Source organism: Bradysia coprophila, unplaced genomic scaffold (assembly GCF_014529535.1).
Source record: "Bradysia coprophila strain Holo2 unplaced genomic scaffold, BU_Bcop_v1 contig_232, whole genome shotgun sequence".
NCBI lineage: Eukaryota > Metazoa > Arthropoda > Insecta > Diptera > Sciaridae > Bradysia > Bradysia coprophila.
The window spans coordinates 13,739,844-13,754,969 of record NW_023503493.1 but is presented as its reverse complement, the minus strand read 5'-3'; the positions used below and the strand labels follow the sequence as shown (position 1 = coordinate 13,754,969).

The window sequence follows — 15,126 nt, the reverse complement described above, 5'->3', positions numbered from 1 at the left end:
GAAATAGGAAAATCCAACTACCCGACAATTTTCATATTTGCCACTGTTTTCTGCTTCTAAAACACTGAGACTTTGTCTAAGACACCAACCTTAAAATTGAAACAATTTTCAAATTTTGGTCACTTCGCCCGTATTCTACTCCCAAAATTCTCAGACTTTGCCGAAGACACCAATATTCCATCTGCCATACATTTCGAAAAAAGTCCAAAAACATAAAATTGAAACACTTTTCCAGTTTTGGTCATTTTGCCCGTAAACTACTCCCAAAACTCTGAGACTTTGCCGAAGACACCAATTCTCCATCTGCCGCGCCAACAGAGATAGCTCTAGAAACCTAATTGAAACAGAAAATTCCAACTTCGCGACATTTTTCTCCAATACAGTCCAATTTACTCCCAAAACTCTAAGACTTTGCCGAAGAACCCAACCTTCCATCTGCTACAGTTCCCGAGATAAGTCTAAAAACTGATAGTGACCAAATTTTTACAGTTTTTGTACATACTGCCCTATTCTACTACCAAAACTCTAAGACTTTGCCGAAGAACTCAACCTTCCATCTGCCACAGTTCCCGAGATAAGTCTAAAAACTGATAGTGACCAAATTTTTACAGTTTTTGTACATACTGCCCTATTCTACTCCGAAAACTCTAAGACTTTGCCGAAGAAACCAACCTTCCATCTGCCACAGTTCCCGATGTAAGTCTTAAAACTGATAGTGACCAAATCTTTCCCGCTGCCCAACCATACCATGATTGTAGGAACCAACCTAGTGGAAGTTAATACTTAATGATCCACACAATTTCCAACAAGAAACACATCCCAAAACAACACACATGACCATCCATTTCATGTACAACATATACACACACACATACAAATTGGCTTTTATATGGCATTTGTATGGAGACTTTGGGGAGCTCCAGCTCCCAAGATATGGGTTTTTTCCAACTTTTGAAAATTCCATTCTTATTTTTGGGCCATTATTAGCCTATAACCAAAATTTCAGGAAAATCTATAGAAACGTTGAGGAGTTGCTGGATCCACTTTTCCATAGGAACTAAGTAACTAACTAACTAACGTAGGCGATTTCAATTATCTGAAAAAACGAAATTTGACTTATTTTCATACAAAAATCAATATTTCGAAGTTCAATATCTCGGCCAATTTTGAAGCTGCAGTAACGTGTGATAGCTCGTTGAACTCGTATGGATTCCAAAATTCTAGATATACTAGTTTGAGGGTCGTTGGAATTAAGGGGGAGAAGTTAAAAAGTTGCTGTAAATATGCTCCGCCGTCCTCAAAAAAATTTTGTTAAAACATTTTTAGTAGTGGACTTGCGTCACGCCCGCTTACTAACGTGCGGGCATGATTGTGAGGTTCTATGAGTGGACCAGCTGAAAAAATACCTTTAGTAAATTTCTGGTGCTATACAATGGGGCTACGTAGCATGTATTCTTGGAACTTTAGGAAGGAATAGAGTAGATGATTTTTATTTATTGTAATATTTGTTGATTGAAAAGATCGTTTTTTACTGACTGTGCCGTAAGCGAGCTGTCTTTTTTTCACTTTGATTAAATGGTCGAATGTGCTTGTTCCACCCATTCCGATTCAAACAAACTGTAGCTAAGACCGCTACGTTACGCGACAGCGAAATCTCATTCCTAAAGTACGTTATCATAAACAACTCAACGATGTTGTAGAAAAACGCGTAGAAAAGAAACTTCCACAGGCGAACACAGTATTTGACATCCGACATACCCCCTTAAATTAAAGTGATCTAAATGTTATGTTTTTCTATGTAGCCATTGAAAATGCCAACGAAGTGCTGGCGAAATATTTGGTGAAAATATATACAAAAACAACTGAGCTCACGAGTATCATTCCAAAAATTTCCACACAAGCTCATAAATCCCGATAAATTCAAGCAAATACTTGCTAGATTTTGAACCATAAATGTTCGTGGCATTCATATTTAGACATTCCACTATAAAGTACTACAGGCAGTGTGGAGATCAACACCGAGACTCTGCATACAAGCCACTTGTCCATGTATGAGAATTTAAATCCTCAGAATTAGCTATTTGAGCATTTTTTGAAAAACACTAAACAATAAAAATGGACAGAGAAGGGGTTCACGTTGAACATTTAAAAATGTTATGACACAAAGCATCTCACGATTTCCAAGAATCAACGAAAATTCATCGCAGTAGTCAAAGAACTAATTATTCACCGAACGTATAATTAAACAGGACACATATGTGGGAGTAAAGTTCTCATCTCAGAGATGGAAATAGATAAGTGTTCGCTATTTTCCGACGCCCCTAGCCTAAATTTGTACGAATCGTCAAGCTCGCTCGAGCACTCAGTGCTTATTATTTGGAATTCAAATTCTGAATATTCCAAAGAAATTTTTTTTGCTACTGAGTAACTCAGACCCTTATTGCCTTCCTCCCTTTTAACCAACCTTGCCTTTCAAAGAATCACCACTTTGTACGAAAAAATGCAAAATTTCGTATTTTTGGATAACTGAAATTTCCCCAGCAACTCAGCTCAAGAACTCTTCATCGTTTCTATTGAGTTTCTTAAAATGTGGAATGTGAAAGTCATTGACCTCATCTAGATTAAAAGTGTGCTTTGTACGAAAAAAATCTATTCGGTAATTTAGGGCCTAGGGCTCCGGCAAGTTTCCATACAATCCTCCTTTTCGATGAATTCGGTTTGTTTCCGACATAACAAACCTACTCCCAAAATAGTTCCTAGATCTTGATTTCCGAGGTTATTTTTCTAGCATTTCTCAACTTCCATCAGCTTTTTCGATGTATTTTAATTGTACAAGACGCAACGCGTAACAATTTAAAGTAATCAATGTTTACTTCCGAAAGAGCTGATATCACTTAAAGTGATAAAGACTTATTATGAGCAGTCTTTTTTGTCGCAATTCATTGAAAATAAAAGCAAGCTGATATCAGATGTTTGAAAAGACCAAAATCTATTCACCAGATCATGTGTCCCTCGTGATGAAAAAAATTTTCTTTTGCAAAATGTTTGCGTTCTGGTCTAGAATAGTATATTACGTTCTATGAACAGAAAAATGGAATCGGTGGCATGTTCCGGAACATACATATTTTTGATAATATTGCAACGGGAAACGTGTGAGCAATTTTGCTTTTAATGTTTTATTAGACTCAATCACAAATCAAATTATTGTAAATTGTGGATATATTGATTCTGTTTGACGATCTATTGTTGTTACGACAGACTGCCGTCGCCAGTGGAAATGTGACAAACTTTGCATAAATGATTAGATTGATTAGAATGCATACGGAATAACAATACTCCTTATCCATGCTCTCGTCCATAATAACTTCTTCAAATTAAACAGACAAAATTGAGATTACTGTTGGATGGCCTAATAACGTTTATAAAACGGAAATGTGTAAAACCAAAACCCTCAGACAACGATAAACTTACACATTTAAGTAGTTATCGATGGAAATATATGCAGACGTCTTTCTCGGAGTCGAATCACACGACACATGTTGGTGTACTTAACCTACTTTACATTATAATGCATCATGATTTGGTTTTGATTTGATTTTTCGACGTCTGAAACCAATACTCTCTCTAGCAAACCCACTTCGTTTGCATTTTTACCACCTCAATGAATGTGGATATAGAGAAACGGCACTTATTTTTAGACCCGTACGAAGTACTGGGGTCTTATAGGTTTACGCATACGTGTGTAACACGTCGAATTGGACTCCCTGAGTAAGGGGAAACTTATTGTGGTTGTCCAGAGATGCCAAATCAGTGAAAAAAAAATTCCGTCTGTCTGTCTGTGGGTTCTCTAACTTGAGTAAAACGAATCCGATTTTAAAAATTCTTTTTTTCCTGGTTTGGAAATGTCAAAAGACAGGCTAAGTTCGAAGAAGGGTGATTTCGGATAGACCTCTCCGGAGCTGGGGCCCAATATGTGCCTAAGTGTTTTTCGACGATATCTCCAGACATTTAAGCACTACACTTGTCAGTGATACGTCAATAAAATAAAAGGTATTTACAATACCGATCGACAAAAAAAAAAGTTTATGGAAATCGTGAGTTAGAGCCCTTGGTGTGAACCACGTACTGGGCGGCAAGCAGTTTTTGCTTGTAGGTCGGCCACATTTGAACATATTTCGTCTGTTTTAGCTTTAGTAGATAGGTATTGACCGTACCAATCAGGGAAAAAAGGTTATGAAATTCGATTCACCAGAGCGTGAGCTAGGTCTCTTGGAGTGAGCTCTTATCCGGCTAGTCGGCCGTACAGTGAACGTGAAGTATTTTGTCAATATCTCGAGTAAAATTTGACCGAATTTCATGAATTTTTTGTTTGTTTGAAAGGTATTAACGAATGTAAAGCGTCAGTACTATTTCCGGTCTCCTAACAAAATGGCTGCCGGCGGCCATATTCGATTTTATTAAAAGTGATATATCTTGGGAAAAATGGTACTAAGAGAGTTTCTGTTAACAGAGAAGTAATTGGTTATGTGTGTGGGGTGTTTTAGGCATTCCATATATGGACATCTATATTCAACTATATACAGCTATATACAGGCATATAGAGCTATATAATAGCATATTAATCTGTGCAATGTTTATTTATAGGTAAATATAGCGGTACATAGCTGTTTAAATAGGAATTTATGAAAGTTGACTTCGTACGGGGCTGTCTATATTGCCTCAGGTAATTTATTTGTAAATGATAACAAGGCAAAGAGTAGATAATGTAAGGCATTTTAATGGATGAATAGCTTTTCAGTAGAGAAGAGTATGAAGTAAGAGAAATAAACATATTCACACTAAAGGCTTTCGATACGAATAGGTGTTTCGTACGGGTCGGCGTTAGCTATGTTTTTTATTTATTTTGACTTTACAATGACGAGAGAATGCATCTTTGAGCATTTTCGATACTTATTATTTTATATTCTTTTAGAGAGGGCATTGCTGAGAAGCACAAGTATGAATACGTCACATCATAGCACTGAATGCTATTGGCATTGCTGTGGCCTTCGATATCAATAAATGTTCGCAGTGTTGAAATACTTTTTCAATATTTATTGTAATACCACACACCAAACGAAATATGACGCTGCGCAGTTAGAAATCACCCTGCAGTTGTCCTATTATTTATTCAAATTTAACTGTAGAATCATAGCACGTGACGTCAAAGTCAGCTTCGGTGCTCGACAGTGTGGGTAGAATCGAAGAAATTATTGGTATTGCACTAAAAGGAAGCGGTTTAGAGTATTCAATAGTCCATCAACCGTTTACAACTGAATACACACAACGCTCATAAGTTCAAGATATGCATTCCACTCGAGTTCATAAAGTGATAAATCAAATTATTTTTTTCTGTCGTTGTATCGGTCTTTGGCATGGAGAAAACAGACCCACTGCTACTCAACTCGGACTGAAGTCGTTCTGTTGCATCAACTACTGTTTATTTCCCATTTCATTTGCGATTGGAGCAATTACAAGCGAAACCATAGATGAAAGTATTTTCTTAGCCGAATTGTCCATCATTATCGCAGTTTTAACTGTTAAAATTGTGATGTTGCTCTGGAAACAGAAGTCAATTATGGAATTGCTAGATCGAGTCTGTGTCTTCTCAATACGAAATGACGAAGATTTCGCATTTTTCAATGGCAAAGTGGAAAAATTCATCAAATTTGTGAATGTTTTCGCTTGTGGAACTATTGTTGCTTCATTGGGATGTTTAGTTTTCCCTTTTATTGGAGAAAAGAAAACTTTTGTTATGGATTTTGCGTTTCCATTGGATTGGAGAAATAGTGAGATTGGGTTTTGGGTGGCGTACATTTTCTTCACTAGCGGAAATGTTTTAACGTTTCTGGCGTTATCATTTTCTGTTATAATTTGGTATTTATTGCTACAATGTTCTTTAAGATATAAAATTATGGGAATGGAAATAAGAAACTTGGGACGAATTACCGGTGGCGGTAAAGTGAATATGTTGGAAAAGGAACAACAGACAATTTTTTATCGGGACTTAGTGGCGTCGATTAAAGCTCACCTACATTTAAGAGAGTATGTTCAAGGTTATGAAAGTACAGGTTAAGACACTTCTGAGTTGGTGAGTAACAAATATAATGCCACCCGCCTTCTTGGGTGTTTTAACCTGGTCTTTCAGAACCCTGAGTATATCAAGTACTATCTATAGCCTCTTGCAATTTTTTTCATTTTTTTTTCAAGAGTAATCGACGAACTGGAATCATTTTTATCAACGCTTTTTCTACTACAACTCGCTACCAGTGGCCTCTGTATTTGCGGTTCAATTTATTGTTTGGCATTCGTATAATTAACACCAATTTCCAAAACGTTGAAATCATTAAAATTTTTAATAAATTTCCAGGATGTTAGTGACAACACTGTGGAACGCATAGTTCATGTCTATACGCTCTTTAACAGCATTGCTGAGTTGTTTATGATAACTTATTTGGGGAATGAGATTTGGTTGTCAAGTAGTCACCTTACTTACAGTCTGTTTGAATCTGAATGGATTGGACAACCACATTCGACCATAAAATGCATAATCATTTTTGGTGAATATCTGAAGCTACCGCATGAGATGCTAATCGGTAAATTGTATCCGTTGACTTTGGAAACGTTTACTAGGGTAGGTGTACTTTCGCTATTCTGTCGGCTTAGTCAATCTAGTATTTGTTTTGCAGATTTTGAATTCGTCGTACAGCCTATTCAACATTTTGAAAAATACTAAACAGTAAAAATGGAGGCAGCAGAGGCGGTGGTTGACCATTTCCTAACACGTAACAGCTGACGATGGTCAGCAATAACTAATCCACAGAAATAGTTGAAGATTGCACATTGGAATAAACCTTAGCTGCACTTAGATTGCAAGGCACATTTGTCAGAATAAAGTTTTGAGGATATAATGTTAATAGGCACAGTGATGCAGGCAGAACAGCGTATTCCACAAACAGTTTCAGTTTATTTGTTAAGAGGGATATCGCGAAAACGTCGAACAAAATCAAACATTTTGGGACAAGGGATCACGGATCGGATTGAGTTATAGCTAATTGGATTCGTTGAACTGTTGCGAGAAAAACGTAGTACTACGTTCGAAAAAATTCATTCATGATCCGGTACCAAAGGGCGTAAAGTAACGGTCTCTCAAAAGTTGGTCAAAATCGTTTTTTGATATAACTCGAGTGAAACAATTTCGGGAAATTACTTTTTTTGCTAGGCTTGTAGGTCTTGACGAGACGCAAACTTGTCCTAAACTTTCAATTTATTTATTCAAAGCGAAAAAAAAGACTGCTCGCATACGGCACAGTCAGTAAAAAAAAACGATCTTTTCAATCAACAAATATTACAATAAATAAAAATGATCCGCTCTATTACTTCCTAAAGTTCCAAGAATACATGCCGCATTGCCTCTTTGTATAGCAATCATGCCCGCACGTTAGTTAGCGGGCGTGACGCAAGTCCACTACCAAAAATGTTTTACAAAAAAAAATTTTGGGGACGGCGGAGCATATTTACAGCAACTTTTTGACTTCTCCCCCTTAACTCCAACGACCCCAAAACTAGGATATCTGGAATCCATACGAGTTCAACGAGCTATCACACGTTACTGCAGCTTCAAAATTGGCTGAGATATTGAACTTCGAAATATTGATGTTTGTATGGAAATAAGCAAAATTTCGTTTTTTCAGATAACTGAAATCGCCTACGTTAGTTAGTTACTTAGTTAGTTACTTAGTTCCAGGATTCCAGGATCCAGGAACTCCTAAACGTTTCTATAGATTTTCCTGAAATTTTGGTTATACGCTAATAATGGCCCAAAAAAAACAATGGAATTTTAAAAAGTTGGAAAAAGCTCATATCTTGGGAGCTGGAGCTCCTCAAAGTCTCCATATACAAATGTCATATAAAAACCAATTTGTATGTGTGTGTGTGTGTGTGTTTTGTATAATTTAGTGCATGATATGGATGGTAATGTGGTGAAAGGTGTGTGTTGTTTTTGGATGTGTTTCTTGTTGGAAATTGTGTGAATTATTAAATATTAACTTACACCAGGTCGGTTCCCAAATTTTGGGATGACAGATGATTCCTCTGGCACTTCCTACCTTCCATCGGATTTTTTGATGGATTTGGGTTATTTTCGACATAAGTGAGGTGTTCCAAGGTTGGTTCCTAAATTTTGGGATGACAGATGATTCCTCTGGCACTTCCTAACTTCCATCGGATTTTTTGATGGTTTTGTGTTATTTTCGACATAAGTGAGGCGTTCCAAGGTTGGTTCCTAAATTTTGGGATGACAGATGATTCCTCTGGCACTTCCTAACTTCCATCGGATTTTTTGATGGTTTTGGGTTATTTTCGACATAAGTGAGGCGTTCCAAGGTTGGTTCCTAAATTTTGGGATGACAGATGATTCCTCTGGCCCTTCCTAACTTCCATCGGTTTTTTTGATGGATTCGGGTTATTTTCGACATAAGTGAGGTGTTCCAAGGTTGGTTCCTAAATTTTGGGATGACAGATGATTCCTCTGGCCCTTCCTAACTTCCATCGGTTTTTTTGATGGATTCGGGTTATTTTCGACATAAGTGAGGTGTTCCAAGGTTGGCTCCTAAATTTTGGGATGACAGATGATTCCTCTGGCACTTCCTAACTTCCATCGGATTTTTGATGGTTTTGGGTTATTTTCGACATAAGTGAGGTGTTCCAAGGTTGGTTCCTAAATTTTGGGATGACAGATGATTCCTCTGGCACTTCCTAACTTCCATCGGATTTTTTGATGGTTTTGTGTTATTTTCGACATAAGTGAGGCGTTCCAAGGTTGGTTCCTAAATTTTGGGATGACAGATGATTCCTCTGGCACTTCCTAACTTCCATCGGATTTTTTGATGGTTTTGGGTTATTTTCGACATAAGTGAGGCGTTCCAAGGTTGGTTCCTAAATTTTGGGATGACAGATGATTCCTCTGGCCCTTCCTAACTTCCATCGGTTTTTTTGATGGATTCGGGTTATTTTCGACATAAGTGAGGTGTTCCAAGGTTGGTTCCTAAATTTTGGGATGACAGATGATTCCTCTGGCCCTTCCTAACTTCCATCGGTTTTTTTGATGGATTCGGGTTATTTTCGACATAAGTGAGGTGTTCCAAGGTTGGCTCCTAAATTTTGGGATGACAGATGATTCCTCTGGCCCTTCCTAACTTCCATCGGTTTTTTTGATGGATTCGGGTTATTTTCGACATAAGTGAGGTGTTCCAAGGTTGGCTCCTAAATTTTGGGATGACAGATGATTCCTCTAGCACTTCCTAACTTCCATCGGATTTTTTGATGGATTCAGGTTATTTTCGACATAAGTGAGGTGTTCCAAGGTTGGTTCCTAAATTTTGGGATGACAGATGATTCCTCTGGCACTTCCTAACTTCCATCGGATTTTTTGATGGTTTTGGGTTATTTTCGACATAAGTGAGGTGTTCCAAGGTTGGTTCCTAAATTTTGGGATGACAGATGATTCCTCTAGCACTTCCTAACTTCCATCTGATTTTTTGATGGTTTTGGGTTATTTTCGACATAAGTGAGGTGTTCCAAGGTTGGTTCCTAAATTTTGGGATGACAGATGATTCCTCTGGCACTTCCTAACTTCCATCTGATTTTTTGATGGATTCGGGTTATTTTCGACATAATGTTGAGGTAACCATGGCTATGAAAATAGGACAAAATCCGTCGTGAAATAATGGAATTTAAACGGAAGAAGGCCGAATCATCTGCCGCTTTGTGACGCAATTTTTTTTTGTCAAATTTTCTTTCTGAAACTTTTTGGGTCACTTTTCGGTTGATAAAAAGTTTACGTACAGGCGCAGAATGCGTCACCCTCAGCGATATCAGTTATTTTGTAAGTAAGATAAAGGACTTGCGTCACATTTACCCTTCTGGGTTTTTTGGGGGATAGAAATTTTCTGCAACAGATAATCTTTGGAACGTGGCTCCCCTGATGCTCTCTTCATCAACGATCCCAACTTGTCAATAAATTTCTTTGTTTCTGGACCCATGCAACCTAATGATTCAAAGGCAAGGGGGGTAAATAAATAGTTTTCTTTAAGACGTATATAATGATTATGCTTAAATCTCTCCGCTTTATCTGCAATAGATCCTGCTTTCTTAGAGGATTCACTGATGTATGAAGGAGCCAAAGTATCACGTATTGTTACATCCCATAAAAGTGATTTTCCATGACTCCACGGAACTACTGTCATACCATCAGGTCTTTTACCGTCGTCTCTAGAAATACCAGGTGGTTGCAAAATATTGGGAAATCCTGCAGAGGAAAATGCATGACCAAAAACATTATTGACAGAATCGTGTTTAGCAATAATCCCTATCTTTAATTTGCACGATAAACCATGCAAACCGTCCTTCTTAACCACATTACCACAATTACACTTGTACTCTTCACACAGCTGGGATCCTAAACGAAGACCGACAGCAATTCTCGCTGCATTGTTATCTAATAATAAACCTAGTTGACTCGATGGGACAACCTGCAGCCACTTTGAAGATTCTTTGGCAGATGACGCAAGTAGTCTAGCACGAGTAACAGGTTCACTAGAATCTAACATCTCGCTAAAATTGCTCCTAATCACCGGTAGGTCCCAGTTTCGCTGCACCTTTCTCATTTAATCATTATCTGGAATAAAATCGTTAGGAATGATATCTACTATGCTTGAAATGTCATCATCAATTATTCACAAATTAAATTTACTCAAAATTTCATTCGACAAATCAGATGATGAATACACAGATGACAGATAGGCAGGCATTGCCAAGTCTTCAACTTTCCGAATCCCCAATCCATCAAAAACTAAAGGAAGAGAAGCTTGATCCCAAGCAAAATCTGACAACCTAACATTCGTAATCGCCTCAAGCGTAGAACGGAAAATCTCGTCAACACTTTTCAAACGATCGCGCAGCGAAAAAGTCCTGCAAGTACGCAACAAATAATCCTAAACTTGTTCGAAGATTTCGAGATATCGCTCTTAATTTACTTGTAAAAGAGTTTTGTAGGCTACAGATTGTAGCAGATAAGGGACACTATTCATTCAAGCTGCGTCGCATCGAAATATGTAAAATATTGTTTGTTGCTATTGGACGTTTGATTTTAGATCGTTACGCTTGTGTGATACGATCGGAACGAGGGCTCTAAACGAAATTGCCTAAAAACAACGCACTTCAAGCAAAAGTGGTACTCTAAATATAGTACTGAAACTTGACAGTGCTCCATACAAAATTTTACACTGTAAAAAGAGTGGGGATAAAATTTCATACAAAATAGTACTCTATTTGGCAGCTGTCATTAATAGCACTTTTGCTTGAAGTGCGTTGCTAAAAACCAATCGTTCTAGTTTGAATGTTAAGATTTTCATTGTTGGCGTAATAAAAAATAAATTTTGGAATTGAATTTTATGTTAGTCGAGGACCCAGTCTCTAGTTTCATTTTAAAAAAACGACTGTCCGATGAAATGACTTTAAAAAATTTCCTGTTACTTGCGTTTCTTACATATCCATAAACTCTAGCTGCGGTTAATCAAATTGTGATGTAATTTGCTACTGCGGTTTTTCAGCTGTTCCACTAATACAATCTGACTGTTTTATGCGAGGTTATTAGTCATACGCGTGCATCATAGTAGTAAAAACCAATTATGGTGAGGTTGTATGATATGAGTGGACCAGCTGAAAAAATAAATTGAGTCATATCAAAGCACTGTCAAGCACCGAAGCTGACTTTCCAGGATGGTATAGTCTCTGTGGAACGCATAATTCATTTCTACACGTTTTTCTGCAACATCGACGAGTTGTTTATGATAACGTACTTGGAAAATGAGATTATGCTGTCGAGTAGCGTGTTTGAATCGGAATGGATCGAACAAACACATTCGACCAAGAAATGTGTAATCGTTTTTGGTGAATATTTGAAGCGATCGGTAAATTGTATCCATTGACTTTGGAAACATTCACTAGGGTAGGAGTTGGTCTTCATTGGTGTGTCAACTTAGTCATCGTAGCGTTTTTATATATTGCAGATTTTGAAATCGTCTTACAGCTTGTTCAACATTATAAAAACACAAAACAATAAAAATGGCCGGAGAAGGGGTTCTGGGTGAGTATTTCAATATGTTCTGACACAAAGCATTTCAATATTTCCAAGAATCAACCAAAATTCGTCGAAGTAGTCAAAGAATTAATTAGAGTAGTCTCAGCTCAGAGATGCAAATAGAAAAGTGTTCTCTATTTTCCCATGCCGCTAGCCTAAATTAGTATGAATCGTCAAGCTCGCTCGAGTGCCCATTTTCTGCTGCCGACAATATTTGAATAAGTTTGTGATTGAGTAATAACTCAATGGGGGATGTTGAACTTTTGACATTTTTTGTATTCAGATTAAGAATGTTATTTTAAACAAAAAAATGTTCTACACTATTGCCGAATTTTCAAGTTTTATACTTTTAATTTATATTTCAATTACGACTACGGCCCAAATTCAACCCAAAAGCAAACCTTTTTCGTGAGAGAATTACAAAAAAATTACATGAGAAGAAAAGAAAGGCATATATAGTCTTTTTTATGTTTGACTGATCTTTGCAAATCAGAAAACAAGGTAAGTGAGGTAGTAGCTGACCGGCTAAGCAATTTTTGAACTTTGGTTATCAATATCTCCAGATGATTTCGATGAAGCTAAGTTGTTCTTTCGTCAGAATTTAATCTGATCTGTTCCCATTCCGTAGAATATCAGAAACATCAGAAATACAATTGTTAAAAGTTTCCTATGTGCAGAATGAGCACCAGCTGAATATCACCAGCTGATCTACTAACACACACTTATTGTATGATAAACGATGAAAACACATTCTTAACAATGTGTTTACTTCATTCATACGTGTTATGTGCGCGCATAGATGACGCTAACGTAGAAATGCACTGTGTGTATACACAACCTAGTGAAGTAAAATCGTGTGCCCATTTCGTTCCTGTCTGTATTCCGATCGTGTGCTCTTCCGAATGTGTGTCAATTCGTGTACCCATTTCGGTCGTGTCCGCATTCCGATCGTGTGCACATTCCGAATGTTTGTATGTAGATTCCGGTCTTCACGATTCCAATACCGTGCAACAGTGCTATTTGAATTAATTAATTTTTATTGTAAAAAGTGATTTCAATGAAGCACTGCTTTTGATGCAGTAGCTGACCAGGAAAAAACGTGTGTTTCTATAGCTGACCATGTCTGTTGCAGTAGCTAACCACTACAAAATTAAAAATTTTATTACATTTTTCGCCATTTTCAATGGCTCTAAAGATTAATTAGAACGTTAATTTGCGTATTTTAAACTGTAATTATTTTCCAAAACTCATAAAATATGTAACCGATCAGTTACTCCTGCACGTTCAGCTACTACATCACTTACCTCAATTAAAAATATAAATGTTTATAATGGTACGTGTTACGGCATGTTTCATTTTCATTTACATTGCCTAATCACGTAAAGTATTGTACTTACGAGGTTCCAAGTTGTGTATCTGACAAGTGGGGAATACAACCCTTTCCTTCGTGTCGGGCTGTAACACCCCACTTATCAAATACACAACTTGGAACCTCGGAAGTAATATACGATAGTGTAGAATATTTTTTTGCTTAGAATTAGATATGTTGTCTACCGAAATTATTGAAACTTCAGCCCCCCATTAGGTTTTTTGAACGGAAAAATGGAATCGGTGCACATGTTCCGGCACATACATATTATTGATGATAATGCAGCTGGAAACATTTTGCTTTTAATATTTTATCTACCTAGATGAAAGAACAGCAGTGAAAGAGTGTTATTATTTCGCCGTCGGTAGATAAAATAGCGAATTCACCTCTGTCCACATGTTTATTTAGACACTTGGGGTTATAACATTCGCCTTCGGCTCATGCAATAACTCTCCAAGTGTCTAAATAAACATGTGGACAGAGGTGAATAATCTACTATTATTATACTTAATCACAAATCAAATTATTGTAAATTGTCGATGTATTGATTCTGTTTGACTATCTATTGTTGTTACGGCAGTGGAAATGTGACAAACTTTGCATAAATGATTAGAATGCATAAGGGATGTCAATATTCCGTATGGATGCTCTCGTCCATAATAACTTTTTCAAATTAAACAGACGAAATTGAGATTACTGTTGGATGGCCTAATACTGTTTATAAAACGGAAATGTGTAAAAACCAAAAACCCAGACAACGATACACGTATCAAACGAAATATGACGCTGCTCAGTTAAAAATCCCCCTGCAGTTGTCCAATTATGTATAATTTATTCAAATTTATTTGTAGAATAGAAGAAATTATTGGTATTGTGCTAAAGGAAAACGATTGAACGTTCATAAACCGTTTACTATACCTACTGAAAAGAAGAGACGTTCATAAGTTCAAGAAATGCATTCCCTTCGAGTTCATAAAGTAATCGATCGAATGATTTCTTTCTTTCGTCGTATCGGTATCTGGTATGGCGAAGACAGACCTTCAACTAGTCAACTCGGACTGACGTCATGCATCTACTACGCGTTATTTCCCATTTCATTGTCGATTGGAGCAATTACGAAAGAGTCCGTAGATGAAAGTATTTTCTTAGCGGAAGCATCGATTATTGCCTCAGTTATGGCTACGAAAATTTGGATGTTGCTTTGGAAGCAGAAGCAAATAATGAAGATCCTAAATCGAATATGTTTCTTTTCAATTCGAAATGACGAAGAGTTTGCATTTTTCAATGACAAAGTGGAGAAATTCATCAAATTCGTGAATGTATACGGATGTGCAGCAATTGTTGGCTCATTGGGATGTTCAGTTTTTCCGTTTTTTGGAAATACGAAGTCTCTTCTTGTGGATATTGCGTTTCCATTGGATTGGAAAAATAGTGAAATTGGTTTTTGGGTTGCGTACATTTTCTTCACTAGCGAAAATGCCGTAACATTTCTGTCGATGGCGTTTTCCGTTATAGTTTGGTATTTATTGCTGCTGTGTTCTTTAAGATATAAAATTCTAGGAATGGAAATAAGAGA

General features: G+C 37.1%; 1 protein-coding gene across 1 annotated transcript in view; it reads left to right on the top strand.

Moving 5' to 3' along the window:
* Positions 1–5,924: 5,924 nt before the first annotated feature.
* The window catches only part of LOC119076869 (odorant receptor Or2-like), a 200,995-nt gene continuing 191,793 nt past the window's right edge, over positions 5,925–15,126 (top strand). Inside the window, exons 1-4 of the mRNA XM_037183878.1 lie at positions 5,925–6,086; positions 6,252–6,349; positions 6,410–6,639; positions 12,016–12,049. Of these exons, the coding sequence (XP_037039773.1) occupies positions 5,954–6,086; positions 6,252–6,349; positions 6,410–6,639; positions 12,016–12,049 (495 nt within the window). The 5' untranslated portion in view covers positions 5,925–5,953. The remainder of the gene's footprint in view (positions 6,087–6,251; positions 6,350–6,409; positions 6,640–12,015; positions 12,050–15,126) is intronic.